General features: G+C 39.8%; 1 protein-coding gene across 5 annotated transcripts in view; it reads left to right on the forward strand.

Annotated features, from left to right (window-relative positions):
- galnt13 (UDP-N-acetyl-alpha-D-galactosamine:polypeptide N-acetylgalactosaminyltransferase 13) overlaps positions 1-15958 on the forward strand; it is a 42501-nt gene that overhangs the window by 18400 nt on the left and 8143 nt on the right. For 2 of the 5 annotated variants that reach the window (XM_039818324.1, XM_039818328.1), the window contains 8 exons: positions 988-1158; positions 1919-2036; positions 3279-3459; positions 5208-5347; positions 8980-9078; positions 11029-11163; positions 11465-11494; positions 15546-15754. In XM_039818324.1, coding sequence (XP_039674258.1) covers positions 988-1158; positions 1919-2036; positions 3279-3459; positions 5208-5347; positions 8980-9078; positions 11029-11163; positions 11465-11494; positions 15546-15731 — 1060 coding nt within the window. In that variant the 3' untranslated portion in view covers positions 15732-15754. The remainder of the gene's footprint in view (positions 1-987; positions 1159-1918; positions 2037-3278; positions 3460-5207; positions 5348-8979; positions 9079-11028; positions 11164-11464; positions 11495-15545; positions 15755-15958) is intronic. The other 3 variants (XM_039818325.1, XM_039818326.1, XM_039818327.1) reach the window with 3 other exon arrangements.

The raw sequence follows: 15958 nt of genomic DNA on the forward strand, positions 1-15958 counted from the left end.
TGTTGCTATGGTGCTTATGAGCTTCTCATTGTTAAACTTCTGCCTGTTCTGTCCTGATGCATGCTTTAATATTACTTACATCATCACATTTCCCTTCAGTTGCATCATCGCATGCTTGAGCCAAAGCTCTATCTGAATATTGTAGGGAAAGCAAAAAGCAAAGTATCAGTATGAATACACTGTTTGAGCCTGATGCTGCTGATAGGAGAAGATAATCATTTTGCATCGTCTGCTTCTGCTGCTGCCATAGAGGGAAAAGTTGGCTCCAATTACTAAAGCTTTATTTTTGTGTAACTCAACTGGAGCTAGTAGGCGCTGTTTAGATTCAGATTAAAGTGGACAAAGACATGTTAAGGGACTATAAAATGCGTTAATTTAAAGTGACAAGATGTTTATTTGGTTACTGTTATTTATCATAACATTAAGGGATTGTTTCTTGCTTGTTAAAAAAAAACAGAGGGTGTATCTGCGTGCATGCGTGCGTGTGTGTGACATGAATGAATGGATGGATTGATAACGACTCTTCTGCGAGCCATCACATATCTGAGGTTAGACACATTCATTTTCCCTCAGGACGAAATCAGTGTCATATAACTCAGAATATTATATCATGGGGCCATTACACTTTTACTGAATGCTGCTGCAGATGTATTGATGTCTATAAGTATGGCCGCAGACTGATGAGATGGTGCAGATAGTATACAGTCTGTTGCAAGTTGACATGATTAATCATACAGGTCGTTTAGGTAGATCCATAGAGGGTCAAAAGGGCTGGTTCATATTAGGTTTGTGATGGTAACATTTTGTCCAATTCTGAGATACACTATCACGATATGGCACTTGTGTTTAAAATGCAATTGATCGTGTTTCACTGTTGTGCATTTCATCAGAGAAAAAAATCAAATTTATATATAATTTTTTAAATCTTTAGCAGTGCTGCATTTATTATATAATCTATATATAACTGTATTTTTTTGTGTCTTTCAGGACATCAGTGGTGTGCCCTATCATCGATGTCATCAGCGACGAGACGTTTGAGTACATGGCAGGCTCAGATATGACCTATGGTGGATTCAACTGGAAGCTGAATTTTCGCTGGTACTCTGTTCCCCAGCGGGAGATGGATCGACGCAAGGGGGACAGAACACTTCCTGTCAGGTACACAATGAAAATGTCCTCCTTTTGAAGCTAAATTGAGATCATTTTTTAGGGCCGTGTGTTACTGACTTTCTGCTTGTGTGATGCTTTTTGATTAAGCATTAAGAGAAAGTAGGTCAAATTGTACAATAAAGGTGAAGAGACACTTTATCTAAGTTCTAGCAGATGCTAGTTTCTCATCCGAGCTGAGAGTGGGTATATCTGTGGAGACAGCAGGCTACAGGGAAGACATGGATAGTTAGATTTCTTCACACATTGTGAAAAGTGCCATTTTCATCCTGTAGATAGAAATAGATCTTTCTTTTCTCTGTGTATCCCACTGATGCAGGCAACTGCCTAAATAGCACCCTGATATAGTGATTGTGCTCTGTTATAGTCCAAGTATGCATGAGCTCCTTTATTTAAAAAATAGAAAAACAGAAACTCTGCTGACAGTTGCCTTTTTTTGGCTACACAAAGCTAGGCACACTTTGTCATCTGTATGCAAATCACTCCCAGCAACAAACCAAATCCTTAATTAAGTGCCAACTTTAACATAGGGTCATTTAAAAGATAAAAGTAATTACCCCTCTTCAAATTGTCAAACAAATTGGTCTTTATTATATTCTTATATTATTATTATTATTATTATTATTATTATTATTATTATTATTATTATTATTATTGTTATATCCGTTCCTCAGAGCTACACTATTGTACTAATAAATCCAACAGGAAGAGATGCAATATTGCGAAAGGATTTTTTGGGCTTTTCTTGCAGGACTCCCACCATGGCAGGAGGATTATTCTCCATAGACAAAACATACTTTGAAGAAATAGGAAGCTACGATCCAGGGATGGATATCTGGGGCGGAGAGAACCTGGAAATGTCTTTTCGAGTGAGTGACAGACCAGCGAGGATGCTATCTCGATGCTATCATGTCACCAGAGTTGGTTGATATCAACGGGTATATGCCATCTCCCTTTATTGTATCATTGTTTCCCTTACTTGCATCTTTTCCTTGAATCATCCCAACTTCTACTTAAGATTCAAGGGAGAGATGCAAAGAAAGATGAATCATGGAAATACAAGTTTAGTGAAATGAGATGTCCTTACCTCTCCAAAATTCACATTCTGATTCGAATGTCTCTTAATGTTTAGAGGGAGAAAAGGAAAAGAGGTTATTAATAGCTCACATCAGATTGCACATTGATTGATCTGCAGCTTCACTCGTGACTGAATGGAGATTACATTGGTTTTTGTAAAGTGCTATATAAATAAATTTTGATTGATTGATTGGTAGACTATAAAATGTGTTTATTGCTACAGGCAGCTACCCTGGAAATCCAGAGTTCTCGCGAGAGCACAATTTGAATTTGCTCAGCGAGTCACTCTGGCAATGAGTAATGATGCTCATTACCCATGCCCTTGGAGCCAAGCTGCACCAATCACATCGTTGTATCTGATATAGGTGGGCAAGAGGCGAGCTAAACAGAATCGAATCGATCAGTAAACATTGTAAACAATTGCGTGCAGTGATATTTTCAAATGCATGCTTGGTGCCGCCATTTTCATTACTCCTAGCCAGACCCTTAATCTTTCGGATTTGGGTCTAGATTTCCAGGCTAACAGGCAGCAGTGACATGGGGAAAATAAAGTCCAGGCTTAAGACCACCTCCTGCTCTCTTGGACTATAAGATGCAGGTTAAAAGGGAAATGAGAGATTTTAAAAAGAAACCTCTTAATGAATGATGAAACACAAGAAGAGCATAAAAGTTGTCTTATGCTTTCTTTCTTAGGTCTCAGGTCTACAGTTGACACACGTCCACTGTCATAGCTAGATGTTGTATAAGAAAACACAAAATCTAGATATTGGGGAATAATATGGTCTCTTGTTGAAGCCTCCTCCTGGAAACCTTCTTGCTTTCAGAATTAAAAACATATATTATTACATATAATAAATATTTATTGTTCCTATTGATGACAGATTTGATTCAAATTCTGTGTTACCTCAAGGTGAGGAACGATCAAATAAGGAAACTGGCATTTACCAACGGTTGTATCAGTTTTGTATTGACTGTATTTGTCTGCTTTCATGCCACGCTATATATAAAGCTACATTGTGTGCATGTGTCTGCAGATCTGGCAGTGCGGTGGCTCGTTGGAAATTGTAACATGTTCGCACGTGGGCCACGTTTTCCGGAAGGCCACCCCGTACAGTTTCCCCGGAGGAACGGGCCAAGTCATCAGCAAGAACAACAGGCGCCTGGCTGAAGTTTGGATGGATGATTTCAAAGATTTCTTCTATATCATATCACCAGGTACAGAGCTGCAGGGCCACTGCATCTCTCTGCCACTGGAATAGAAGCGTCACATGTGGACGACTTGGCTAAAATGGCATATGGATTCTGCATGTTTTAAAAGTTTCAGGGAATGTGTAGTTCAGTCAGGGATTTGATAGATGTTTTATTCATTGCGCACCACCGTTCAAAACTGATATGAACAATACTCATTCCCAGTGCTCGCTGATATTACATTTAGCAAATTAGTGTGAAAAGGAAAGACTTGTCTGCTCTCTTTTATTCTTTCATTTTCTTGCCATGGTACGTTTTATCTTGCTCATTAAAAATTTATATTTCTCCTTTTACTCACTCCCCTTCGGCTCACACTGGAATTGAATTCTGCTTTTGTCATCTCCAAACTGGGATTAATTAATTCCTAATTTCAGACACATTTCTTAAGTGCTCCTCTAACATTGAGTTCAGAAATGTGTCAAAGATGGTCTCCTCTCCAACATAGACTTCTCTCTGACAGAGCTCAAAGAGCTCAGGACAGTGCAGATTGAGAGATGAGTGCCCCTCCATCTGTCGACTTAGTAATGTGATTACTCTTTAGCAGACATCCGTGTCCCGTAAATCTCTGGTTAAGTGTTTTAGATGCCTGCCAACCTATAGGGATCATCGTTGTCTGCTGATTTTATGGCTCAAATTATGTCCTCCTTCTCCACACAGTCGGGCAGGATTCTCAGGTCCTGCACGGAGCAGCGGTTGTGATAGATGAGTCTTTCGGCGTATTGTGGCCCCACAATGACCGTCTGTTCCTCCAGAACGTTAGGGAGAATGATCTGGGCCACACTGCTGCCAGACCTCACTTATTGGCACAGAGAAAGACAGTATGTTGCTCAGGCTGAGTTTGGTAGTGGCATCTAGTGATCCTATTTAAAGTGCATCTCCCTCCTCGTCCCTTTTCTGCACTGGTGATTTCAAGATCAAAGAGACTATTCATCATCTGCAACATGTGATGCTCAGGCCCTACAGAGAGAGAGAGAGGGAGAAAGAAGGGGACATAGAGAGCCAGGGGAGGAAGAGTGGCCTTCAGCTCTTAGCTTTTATCTGCCAATTTGAGATTCTTTTTATTTCACAGATTAAAGTGTAAGACGTGATTAGTGTTGAAGAAGGTGCTGTTTGCATTGTCTGGCTGGTGTTTGATAGATAAATACACAACGCCATACTAGGTCTAACATGTTGGTTGGTTTTGAATCATGTATACTATTTAACCTTATTGCAATCACGCTCTTTCATTATAATTTACTACCCTGGATCTATCTATATGCAAGCTATGATTCCTTAAGTGGCACTCTGGGAAGAAACCATCTGCCTAATGTGTTTGTAAGTGTCTGTGCCCAGTCGCTGTCTAATTTCTTTCTCAGTCTTCAGTTAGATCAAGGCTAATACATCATGCTGTCACCATTTTGGCTAAAATAACATACAGCATGACCCACGGTATTACACAATTGTTGCATTTGTGCGTTTCTGAAGGAGATGCCTTATTTATAAATACACTGTGTGTATAAATGGGATTTAACTAAGTTTCCTCACATTCCCTCTTTGCAGAAATGAAGTGATTTATGTGTTACTTATCAGTAATAGAAAATCCATAAATGGTACCTCTGGTGTTTAATGTTGGTGGTGTAGGAAAACAGAACTGTGCTTCAAAAAAATGTAAATACTGACTGATACTGTTGAGTGATACATATGTCTGAATCCTTGTCTTGGCATTTTGTCTGCAGGTGTGATGCGCGTGGACTACGGAGACGTTTCTTCCCGTAAAGACCTCCGCGAGGCCTTGAAGTGCAAACCGTTCTCCTGGTATCTGGAGAACATCTACCCAGACTCCCAGATCCCGAGAAGATACTACTCACTTGGTGAAGTATGAGCTTTCTCGTACTATAATCCCCCATAATGCAGCAGATGCAGACTGCCTCCCTCTGAATTCAGTCAGATACTGTACGTCCTTGTAGCTTCTAGGTTGTTCTCAGAAAGATACAATATCACTCGGAGATAAATCAGAAAATCTCAGGATCCAGGAAAGGCTGAACGAACCAAGATAAAACCAGACATCCAAAGCTGTTCGTATTGAACGTGAAGGATAAACAAACAAGGGGATGTTCACGCAGTCAGTATTGATCCCACATGTTTACACAGTTCTGCTATGCATGCTGGGTAGCTGAGATAAGGCTCATATATACATTCTACACAGTCGCATGGCCCAGTTTTGTGTTGTACTAAGCAAGCATGAATGATTAAAGGCAGAAATAAGTGCATTTGAGTCCAACTCTTTCTCTAAATCTCTGTAAATTGTTAACCAGCAAGTTGTGCAGTTTGTTATTAAAAGATGTATTCCGTCTTCTACAAATCTGAAAAAACTGAGGATATTTTTCATCAAATGATTACTTTAATAAGCAGAGATGGAGCATACAAAGTAGTTTCTTAAGAAATGAGAAAGGGGATTGTGGGAACTGTGTGATAATTTGCAGCTAAGCCGTGAGAATTCATGGTTAATTGTTTTTAAGATAACAGAAGTTTGAGTTCCTTTTATTAGTTAGTTCCCCCTCACACAGAAAAGTTTTTAAGAGGCCTGAATTTGCCTCTTGATGCCTGTGGCTCCGTGTCGACATCAGTGCAGCATGGGGTAAAGTCATCCCTGACATGCAGTGCTCTGTCTGTACGATAGACGGGAGCCATTTAAAAGTAATGTCCGTTGAAGAACTGGTGAAATAGGTTGTAATCCTGCAGCATTCATAGAGCTGAGGAGGAGAAGATTGTTTCATTTGTGCTGCTCTGCTTTACTGCAAGCGGATTCTCTCTCTTTTTTACCACTGCAGCGCCTCAGTTCCAATCTTCCTCTACACCAGACCTCTCCCGACTGATTCTCATCCTCCATAACACATAGTCAGCCCTTCTTTAACAGCTGGAACCATTAGGTTTTATATCACTGAACACCATTCTGTTCCTGCATGATAGACATATTAGGCAACATATAGAGCCAGCTGAGCTTTAGCTCTGTGGTAGCATTAGTTCATTAGAAAGCTGAGTTGACTGTGAAGTCAGTCAGGCTGTGCAGTCAGATCACTTATCCAGCTGTAAAAGTGAAGATAATGTGTGGAAAATGGAAAACTGTGACATATCTGTTATATAGAGAAGGATTTTGTTAATTAATCATTTTACATATAAAATGTCTAAAAAAAAATAAATAAATAAATAAAAGGGAAAAATGCCTGCTATAATTTCATCTTCAAATGTCTTCTTTGTTGGACCAACAGTCCAAAGCCCAAATATATTCAGTTTATAATGATATATGACAAAGCCTCAAATTTAAGAAATTAGAATTGGCAAATATTTGGCATGTTTGCTTATAAAATGACAAGCAATTATTGGCTTATTGAAATAGTTTCCGATTAATATTCTGTTGATCGACATGGTGATAAACATGCATTTTTCATGATTGCAGTTTGGAAATGAATCGCTAGTCACTAAACCTTGTCTAAAATAGTCTTTGATGACTACTGTAAATGTCAGTTTTGTCTGCCACGTAAGGTTTCCACTACCGCAAAGCTGTGACTTGTAAAGACAAAGAAACAAAGAAAAGAGAGGCTGGGACCAAAACATGATATACAGTGCCTTGCGAAAGTATTCGGCCCCCTTGAACGTTTCGACCTTTTGCCACATTTCAGGCCTCAAACATAAAGATATGAAACTGTAATTTTTTGTGAAGAATCAACAACAAGTGGGTCCCAATTATGAAGTGGAACGAAATTCATTGGCTATTTCAAACTTTTTTAACAAATAAAAACTGAAAAAGTGGGGCGGCAAAATTATTCAGCCCTTTTACTTTCAGTGCAGCAAACTCTCTCCAGAAGTTCAGTGAGGATCTCTGAATGATCCAATGTTGACCTAAATGACTAATGATGATAAATAGATTCCAGCTGTGTGTAATCAAGTCTCCGTATAAATGCACCTGCTCTGTGATAGTCTCAGAGGTTCGTGTAAAGCGCAGAGAGCATCATGAAGAACAAGGAACACACCAGGCAGGTCCGAGATACTGTTGTGGAGAAGTTTAAAGCCGGATTTGGATACAAAAAGATTTCCCAAGCTTTAAACATCCCAAGGAGCACTGTGCAAGCGATAATATTGAAATGGAAGGAGTATCAGACCACTACAAATCTACGAAGACCCGGCCGTCCCTCTAAACTTTCAGCTCATACAATGAGAAGACTGATCAGAGATGCAGCCAAGAGGCCCATGATCACTCTGGATGAACTGCAGAGATCTACAGCTGAGGTGGGAGACTCTGTCCATAGGACAACAATCAGTCGTATACTGCACAAATCTGGCCTTTATGGAAGAGTGGCAAGAAGAAAGCCATTTCTTAAAGATATCCATAAAAGTGTCGTTTAAAGTTTGCCAAAAGCCACCTGGGAGACACACCAAACATGTGGAAGAAGGTGCTGTGGTCAGATGAAACCAAAATCGAACTTTTTGGCAACAATGCAAAACGTTATGTTTGGTGTAAAAGCAACACAGCTCATCACCCTGAACACACCATCCCCACTGTCAAACATGGTGGTGGCAGCATCATAGTTTGGGCCTGCTTTTCTTCAGCAGGGACAGGGAAGATGGTTAAAATTGATGGGAAGATGGATGGAGCCAAATACAGGACCATTCTGGAAGAAAACCTGATGGAGTCTGCAAAAGACCTGAGACTGGGACGGAGATTTGTCTTCCAACAAGACAATGATCCAAAACATAAAGCAAAATCTACAATGGAATGGTTCACAAATAAACATATCCAGGTGTTAGAATGGCCAAGTCAAAGTCCAGACCTGAATCCAATCGAGAATCTGTGGAAAGAACTGAAAACTGCTGTTCACAAACGCTCTCCATCCAACCTCACTGAGCTCGAGCTGTTTTGCAAGGAGGAATGGGCAAAAATGTCAGTCTCTCGATGTGCAAAACTGATATAGACATACCCCAAGCCACTTACAGCTGTAATCGCAGAAAAAGGTGGCGCTACAAAGAATTAACTTAAGGGGGCTGAATAATTTTGCACGCCCTATATTTCAGTTTTTTATTTGTTTAAAAGGTTTGAAATATCCAATAAATTTCGTTCCACTTCATGATTGTGTCCCACTTGTTGTTGATTCTTCACAAAAAATTACAGTTTTATATCTTTATGTTTGAGGCCTGAAATGTGGCAAAAGGTCGAAACGTTCAAGGGGGCCGAATACTTTCGCAAGGCACTGTATAATATAAAATCTGAGTGTAACACTAAAAGTTCCCTAAAACTTCAACAGTAGCAATAAAAAGAGGAAAGTAATGAACACGAAGAGAAAAAGATGATTATTTTTTAATGAGACACATTGAGCAGGACTTGGCTGGCTTCTGTTTGGTTTAGTTGCTAATAAGTATGAAATTAGCCTACTGCATCTAGAGACAGAAAGTTAATTTCAAATTAGAGTTAAATTAACTTATGTAATTTTTTCTTTTTCTTCCTGCCTGTAGATCAGAAATGTTGAGACCAACCAGTGCGTGGACAACATGGGAAGAAAAGAGAATGAGAAAGTTGGCTTTTTCAACTGTCACGGCATGGGTGGAAACCAGGTGAGGGGAAAAGTAACACTTAATACATATAATATTTACTGGTTGTAATCTGGATTCAGTTTTTAAAAGTATCTACACACAATGTGCTATGAACACTAACTGGAAACTTTTCAAGGTATTTTGTGTTGTAAGTGGAATGTAGAATAAATCTCTTTTAGATTAACTTTGAACAAGCCGAGCCTTTGATTCTTCTTTATCCTCGATACATGAGCTTTGGGATTTCTTTTTCCCTGGAAAGCTTGAGCTCAATCAGGTTGGACGCAAAGTGTGTGTGAATTGCCAACTTTTAAGTCAATCCACAGATTTTCAATACAATTCAAGTTTTTCTTTCTCGTTTGTAAAGTCCTTTGTTGATTTGGCTCCATGCTGTGGGTCATTGCGAAGTCTTTGGCATTTTAGGATGGTGTGTGCCAAGAATTTGATTGTACTTTGGTCTAATTATTGTTCCTGCTGTCCTTGCATATTGTGTGTAGCTGCACTGCATTACACACCCTGAACTAACAGAAGGACATGGAAAAGGGGGTAGAAAGCACTAAAACTGTGCTAATGTTGTACAGTAAATTAGGGTTGGCACCACAAAAACTAGGGATCGACCGATGGTTTTTCAAGGCTGGTACCGATTTATTACTAGTTAATGAAACCGATGACCGATACTTGGAACCGATTTATTTTTTTTACAGTGAAAATTTTAATCTTTAAAGCAACACCAAAGATTCTTTTGTACCTTTTTAAAATAATATTTCCAAAATGGTTTCAGTGGTTCATCAACTCATAAAAGGGTGAACGGCACTTCTGCATTCTCTTTGCGGCCCTCTATCGGCTATAACCGCACTATGCAAGTTTGCCAGATTGGGTAGCGGATCTGTAGTTCAAATGAGACCTAATGAGACATATGATAGCGGTAATGGACAATTCCGCTTCCAACATGTAGGGGGACCGAAGAGGAAAAGTGCTTTGGTGTTGCTATAAAGGGGCGCTATGCAGTTTTGGCCATTTCTTTGCTGTTTTCTTGCTTTTTGCTCGCAGGTTTCTCTATAGAGCTCCCACTACAGCTTCGGAATAGATATTTGGCAGCTCCTATGTTTACTTGCATCTGACTCCTCGCTTGGTCAGTCTGCCGTTTCCTCTTTCTCTTTTCCTCCGACAATGCTTTCCTAGCTTTCTGCTTTTTTTTTGCCAGCTCAGCCATGATAATAGTGTGAAAAACTTCATCGCTACCTTGTTAGCCAGTAACTGAATGGGCGTATGTGTGCAGTGCCGTGAAGCAATTCGTTGCATTTCGAGACGTGATATCACGCTGGCCCAAAGTTGCAAGGGTGGTTTTTCAGCTCACAGGCGCTAGGGGGGAGCGAGCTGACCACCGTTCAACTCGAAAAAAGTCATATAACCATTCCAATGACTCCGAAGCTGTTCAATTAAGGTAAATTAAGCTAAAAAAAACTGCATAGTCCCCCTTTTAAAATTAAGATTTGGGAATTTTACAAACTCCAAAACAAAACTTTTTTTTTTTAAATGCTTTAAGCAATTATTTAATGAATGAGAAACTTTCAAAATAAAAGATCAGATAGTGTTGTGGGCGGGACATTAAGTCGGACTCAGTGGTGAGTGAAACCGAAGAAGAGGGACAGACACAGAGCTGTAGCGCAGCCAAAATAGCGCACTTTTTAATTCATTAACTTTATCGGATATCAGGCAAATAAAACGTAGATACAGATAATCTTCAAACTGCCAAAAAACGGCCCGATAATAAGCCAGGGCCGATAATAGGTCTATCCCTAACAAAAACCATGAAGACTGTAAATCAAAAATAAAATCACGGATAAAAGTGTAAATTATTCACATATGCTCTCATTAAAGCCACTTTTCAGCACTATGATTGCATACATTTCTAGAAAGCTAAGCTAATGATGTTGATGCTTCATCTTCTGATAGAGACGTCTTGTTTCCCAGGTGTTCTCTTACACGGCGGATAAAGAAATTAGGACAGATGACCTCTGTCTGGACGTCTCGCGCATCAACGGACCCGTTGTCATGCTCAAGTGTCACCACATGAAGGGCAATCAGATGTTCGAGTACGATGCCGAGGTAGGATTCATATTCCTCCAAAGCCGCCAAATAATCCATAACCTGGCTGCATTTGCAGGCGGACATTCTCTGCTTCCTGATGCCTGATGTTTGGAAAAATGACTTTGAAGAACGGCTGATTGATTGTGTTTTCCTGTGTGTCATTGGGGAGGATTTGGGTTGTGCAAAGTAGGAAAAGGAGTACCCGTTTGTTGCCACCAGATGGTGCTGTGTGTCAGTTTTTTAGCAGCACAGAAGTTGAGTTGCTTTTTCTACCCCAAGCAGCTGAGTCTCTCCTCTCATGTTCTCTCCTTTCACTTAGTATGTTGGCAAGTGGGAATATGATTTTGAGGTAAGCTGTCGAAGTCGTCGTTCCTGAATATTGCCCAATAGTTTGAGTCTTTGAGTGTTGTGATTTATCCCATAACTCTGTGTAAGTGTCAGTGGTTATTAGAGTAGATGATTTATGGTTTATTATATTTTGGCAGAGGAGTGAAGTCAAGTCTTTAATGTATTTTGATTCTTTAAAATTAATTATATTTATTTACTCATCACACAAAATTGAGCAAAGCAAATACAGTCAGTCAGGTACATGTATCTAAAACGAATGCAGTCTAATGCAACAGTCCTGCAAAAAAAAGTATGTTATGTTAGAGAGGTGTTGATTCAACTGCATGATCAGTTTGGAGATAAATGGGCTGGCCAAAATTATAGAAACTCCTTCTAGTTTGAAAAACAAATATTAGCTGAATGACAAAGTAAAAAAACTGCAGAGGTTCATTTTACTTAATATTCCTGGTTATGCAAGCTGTTTTACAATATAAATATTCTATCAAACGCAGACACAGATGTTGCTGGCTCTTTAAACAGAGACATTTTGAATCTCATAGGAGAACGAAGATATTCTCCTCAAGCCCTGTTGACTCAAAACCTGAAGTACATTAAGGATTATACAACACAAAAAGCATCTTTTACATTAACAATTTATGCATTTTCTTTTAAACCACTGGGAGACGGTTAGAAAAGACTGCACTGAATACAGGGCCCTATTTTAACGATCTGAAACGCAAGTATTAAACGTGAAACGCAAGTAGCTTTGTGGGTGGATCTCCGGCGCTGTTGCTATTATAATGGCGGGATAAATGACTCTTGCGTCTGACGCAAATCTAAAATGGGTTGGTCTGAAGTAGCTAGGTGTGGTTTGGGCGTAACGTGCAATAAACCAATCGGAGCGTCATCTCGCATTACTTTTAAGAGCAGGCGCGCTTGTTCCATGGCGGATTGCTATTTTATAACGGCGGATTTGCCTGGCACATGCCGGCGGGAGCTGTCCGGGATGCGGCAAAGTAATAAATGCCCGTCTTGACCGGTTGGCGATGTTGCTGCGGCCTCTCGGGCGCATCTCCTCAGTATGGAGAGGATTGCTGCAGCCATGGAGCGTGGGCCTCCAAACGCACCACCTGCTCCTGCTGTGCCCCTTCCTCTTCCCCCCACTCCATCTCCGTCCACCCGCTACACCAGGAGCGCATTGCTGCTCCCGGACCAGATCCCGCCGGAGTGTCCAATCCCGCCGTAGTTCAACATCACGTCTCCTTAAGTCCTCTAATATTTTCTCATTTATGTCATCAACACATCCATGATTCATGGAAATGTTGTGTAAAACACAACAAGCCACAAAGAATGCTGCGACTTTTTGAGGACTGTACTGTAAAGTGCCTCCTGACCTATCAAAACACCTGAAGCACATTTTCAGTAATATATTTTTCATGTAATTATGTATGGTTTGCAAAAATGGGAACTGCTGCGTCCGTGTAGATGAGAGAAGCAAAGTGTATGCGCGTTGTGCGCACGCTACATTATGGCCAAGCATGCGCCCCTAAAATAGCATTTGAATAACGCACCACTGACTTTAGACTAGCGCCACTGATTTTAGACTAGCGCCACTGACTTTAGACCAGGTTTTTCCTGGTCTGTGGCAGAATTGTTTTCTGAAACTGCAAAATAGCAACAGGGAAGGTTTGCGCCTGAACACGCCTCCTCTTTTTGCTGAACCGCCCCCGGGGGCGCAAATACATTCCTTAATTTACTGACGTGTGTCTGTGGAGAGAAAAGTCCGCTGTGCTGCGCTGAATAGGAATGATACATGCGTCCGTGTACAAAGGCAATTGTGTTGAGTGCAAGATAGGGCCCACGGTGTTATCTGTCAGTGATTGAGATTTCATATCGCTGACATGTAGCTATGACAAGGTGAGGAAGCCTTGAGGCCTTTTCATCAAGCATGAAACAAACCCTAGGAGAAGTCCTTTCATTACACTTTGTTCTCTGGGTGAATTCTTAATATGGACAAATTGAATAATTCATAAATGAAGAGGACTGGTCTCTGTTGTAAACAGCATTGGGGTTTCATCGCTGTCAGTGGCCAAGGTTATTTTAAGCCCAAGTGTGATGGACAGGGACCGAATCCTGGGTGATTACAGTACCATTAACATTTCATCTGCTCAACAGTTTGACTTTCACAGGAATACCTGACTCTTCCGTATTCCTGCTGTATTCATTCACAGCTGTGACAGACAGCCTTTCTTCTTTTTCACCTGCTCTGCTGTTTCAGCCAGAAATAAGCTGTGTTCACTCTGCTTTGTCAAACAATCGCTCATGAATATACATTGTTACATACATTGAGGCGGTCAAACTTATTCCCCTAATCTTACTTACAGAGTTTAAGTTTAAATGGGAAAATCTGCCGAATTTATCCAGCTCTGCTTTTTACTTTGGTATACATGTGAAGTTTTGCGTTAGTGTAGTAGAGACTAATGGTTTACTTACTGTATTTTTCCAGCGACAAAGATAAGTCTGCTATGTTTTTCAGTGTTATCTAATTCACAGCTGGAAAGTAGGGCTGGGCAATATATCAATATTATATCGATATTGTGATATGAGACTAGATATCATCTTAGATTTTGAAGAATCGTAATATCGTTATATGGTAGGTTTAGTCTTTTCCTGGTTTTAAAGGCTGCATTACACTAAAATGTCATTTTTTTTAACTTACCAGAGTGTTCTAGCTGTTCTATTATTTGCCTTTAACCACTTAGTCATTATATCCACATTACGATGGTTATTTATCTAAAATCTAAATGTGAAGATATTTTGTGAAAGCACCAATTGTCAACCTTACAATATCGTCGCAGTATTGACATTGAGGTATTTGGTCCAAAATATTTTTATATCTGATTTTTCTCCATATCGCCCAGCCCTACTGGAAAGGTGTGTTGGAAAATGCAATCACATGAAAAAAAAAAGTTTGAGTTCCTGCACACTGTGAGCACTATTAAGAGACATAACAATTTCATCATGGACATCAAATTCACAATATGAAAAAACAACTTTACTAATATCGCCTTCACGTCATATGGGATGCATGGCAGAGATAGGAAAGATTCCCATGTTAATGACTTTGACTCTTCTGTGACAGAATTACTGTCTATTTGTTTTGTTATTAGGCACTTCCTTATTCGTAAGTGCCAAGTCGGCTATATATCGGAGATTTCCGAGTTTCTCCAGTCGTAATTAAAACTTGATGGTTGACGTGAATGCTATTTACACTCGGAAACTCTTAATTGAAATAACCCTGATATGACATCAACGCGGCATAAAGCCACACGTTGTATCAACCAATAAAAAAAGGGAAGCAAATATCAAAACATCTGAGCCAAATTTCACCTCAATTACCACATCAATAATTGATAAAAACATCCTTAAAATAAGACCAACCATATATGTCAAAATCCATACAATACAAAAATAAATGTAATTTTCATTCTGCAAAAGATAGGAGGCTGATCAGACATTAACCACTAACCAACAATAAAAAAAATTGCTGTGCATTGCCTATCTAATCTTTTATAGTATAAACAAGAAATTTGATTTTACTATTTATATCTGTATTGTACAAATTTTTAAATACTTTGTGCAATGTTAATGTCTTATTTTAAGGTTATGGTGATCAAATTTGTACGTGGTATTTCAGGTGGAATTTGGCTCAGATGTTTTGATATGTGCTTCCCCTTTTTGATTGGTTGTGACATCCTGTGGCTTTAAAGTTTCTTTATTTTTTTTATTTATTTATACTGTGAATTTGATGCCTAACACATGTCCATGATCAAAACGTTATGTCTCTCATAAACTCAGTGTTGACAGTATAGTATGCCGGAATTAAGTCACACCTTAAATAAACAACACACCTTTTTCTATTTAAATTCACTGTCATTGAAAACAATCACCTCATATTAAAATGGAAAAGTTGGCTGTGAAGAACAGATGGATTAATTTAACAATAACCGATTGACTGACTCTTGGACTTACCTTCACCACCATCTGTTCCTTTCAATCCTGGCTCGCCGCAGAAGCACACCTTCCTCCACATCATCACCCAATCATGTCTGACCATCAACCGTCTGGAGGACGGCACCTACGGCCCCACAGTGGAGTACTGTGACAACAGTCCCTTACAGGCCTGGGTCCTCCACAACTACACACGTGTGGACGTCGCAAGACACTTTTACTTCAGTCCCACTGATTATTCACTCTAAGCTGTAGGGTCTGAGGTGAGCAGGTTAGTACAACTTAGGCTGAGAGTAGAAGCTGGTGGTCATTTTAGCTGCTGTGTAGTGGTTGTTAGAAGTAGATTAGTTTGACCTGTTTGGGCTTTATTAGGCACCTACTGTATGTAGCTGATTGTTGTGTCTGTCTGTTTTTTAAGAGGACTTTTTATGTTCTTTTTGTCAGGGAGGGCAGATGAATGCAGAGCTTGTTGTTA

This window comes from Perca fluviatilis, chromosome 12 (assembly GCF_010015445.1).
Source record: "Perca fluviatilis chromosome 12, GENO_Pfluv_1.0, whole genome shotgun sequence".
Lineage (NCBI taxonomy): Eukaryota > Metazoa > Chordata > Actinopteri > Perciformes > Percidae > Perca > Perca fluviatilis.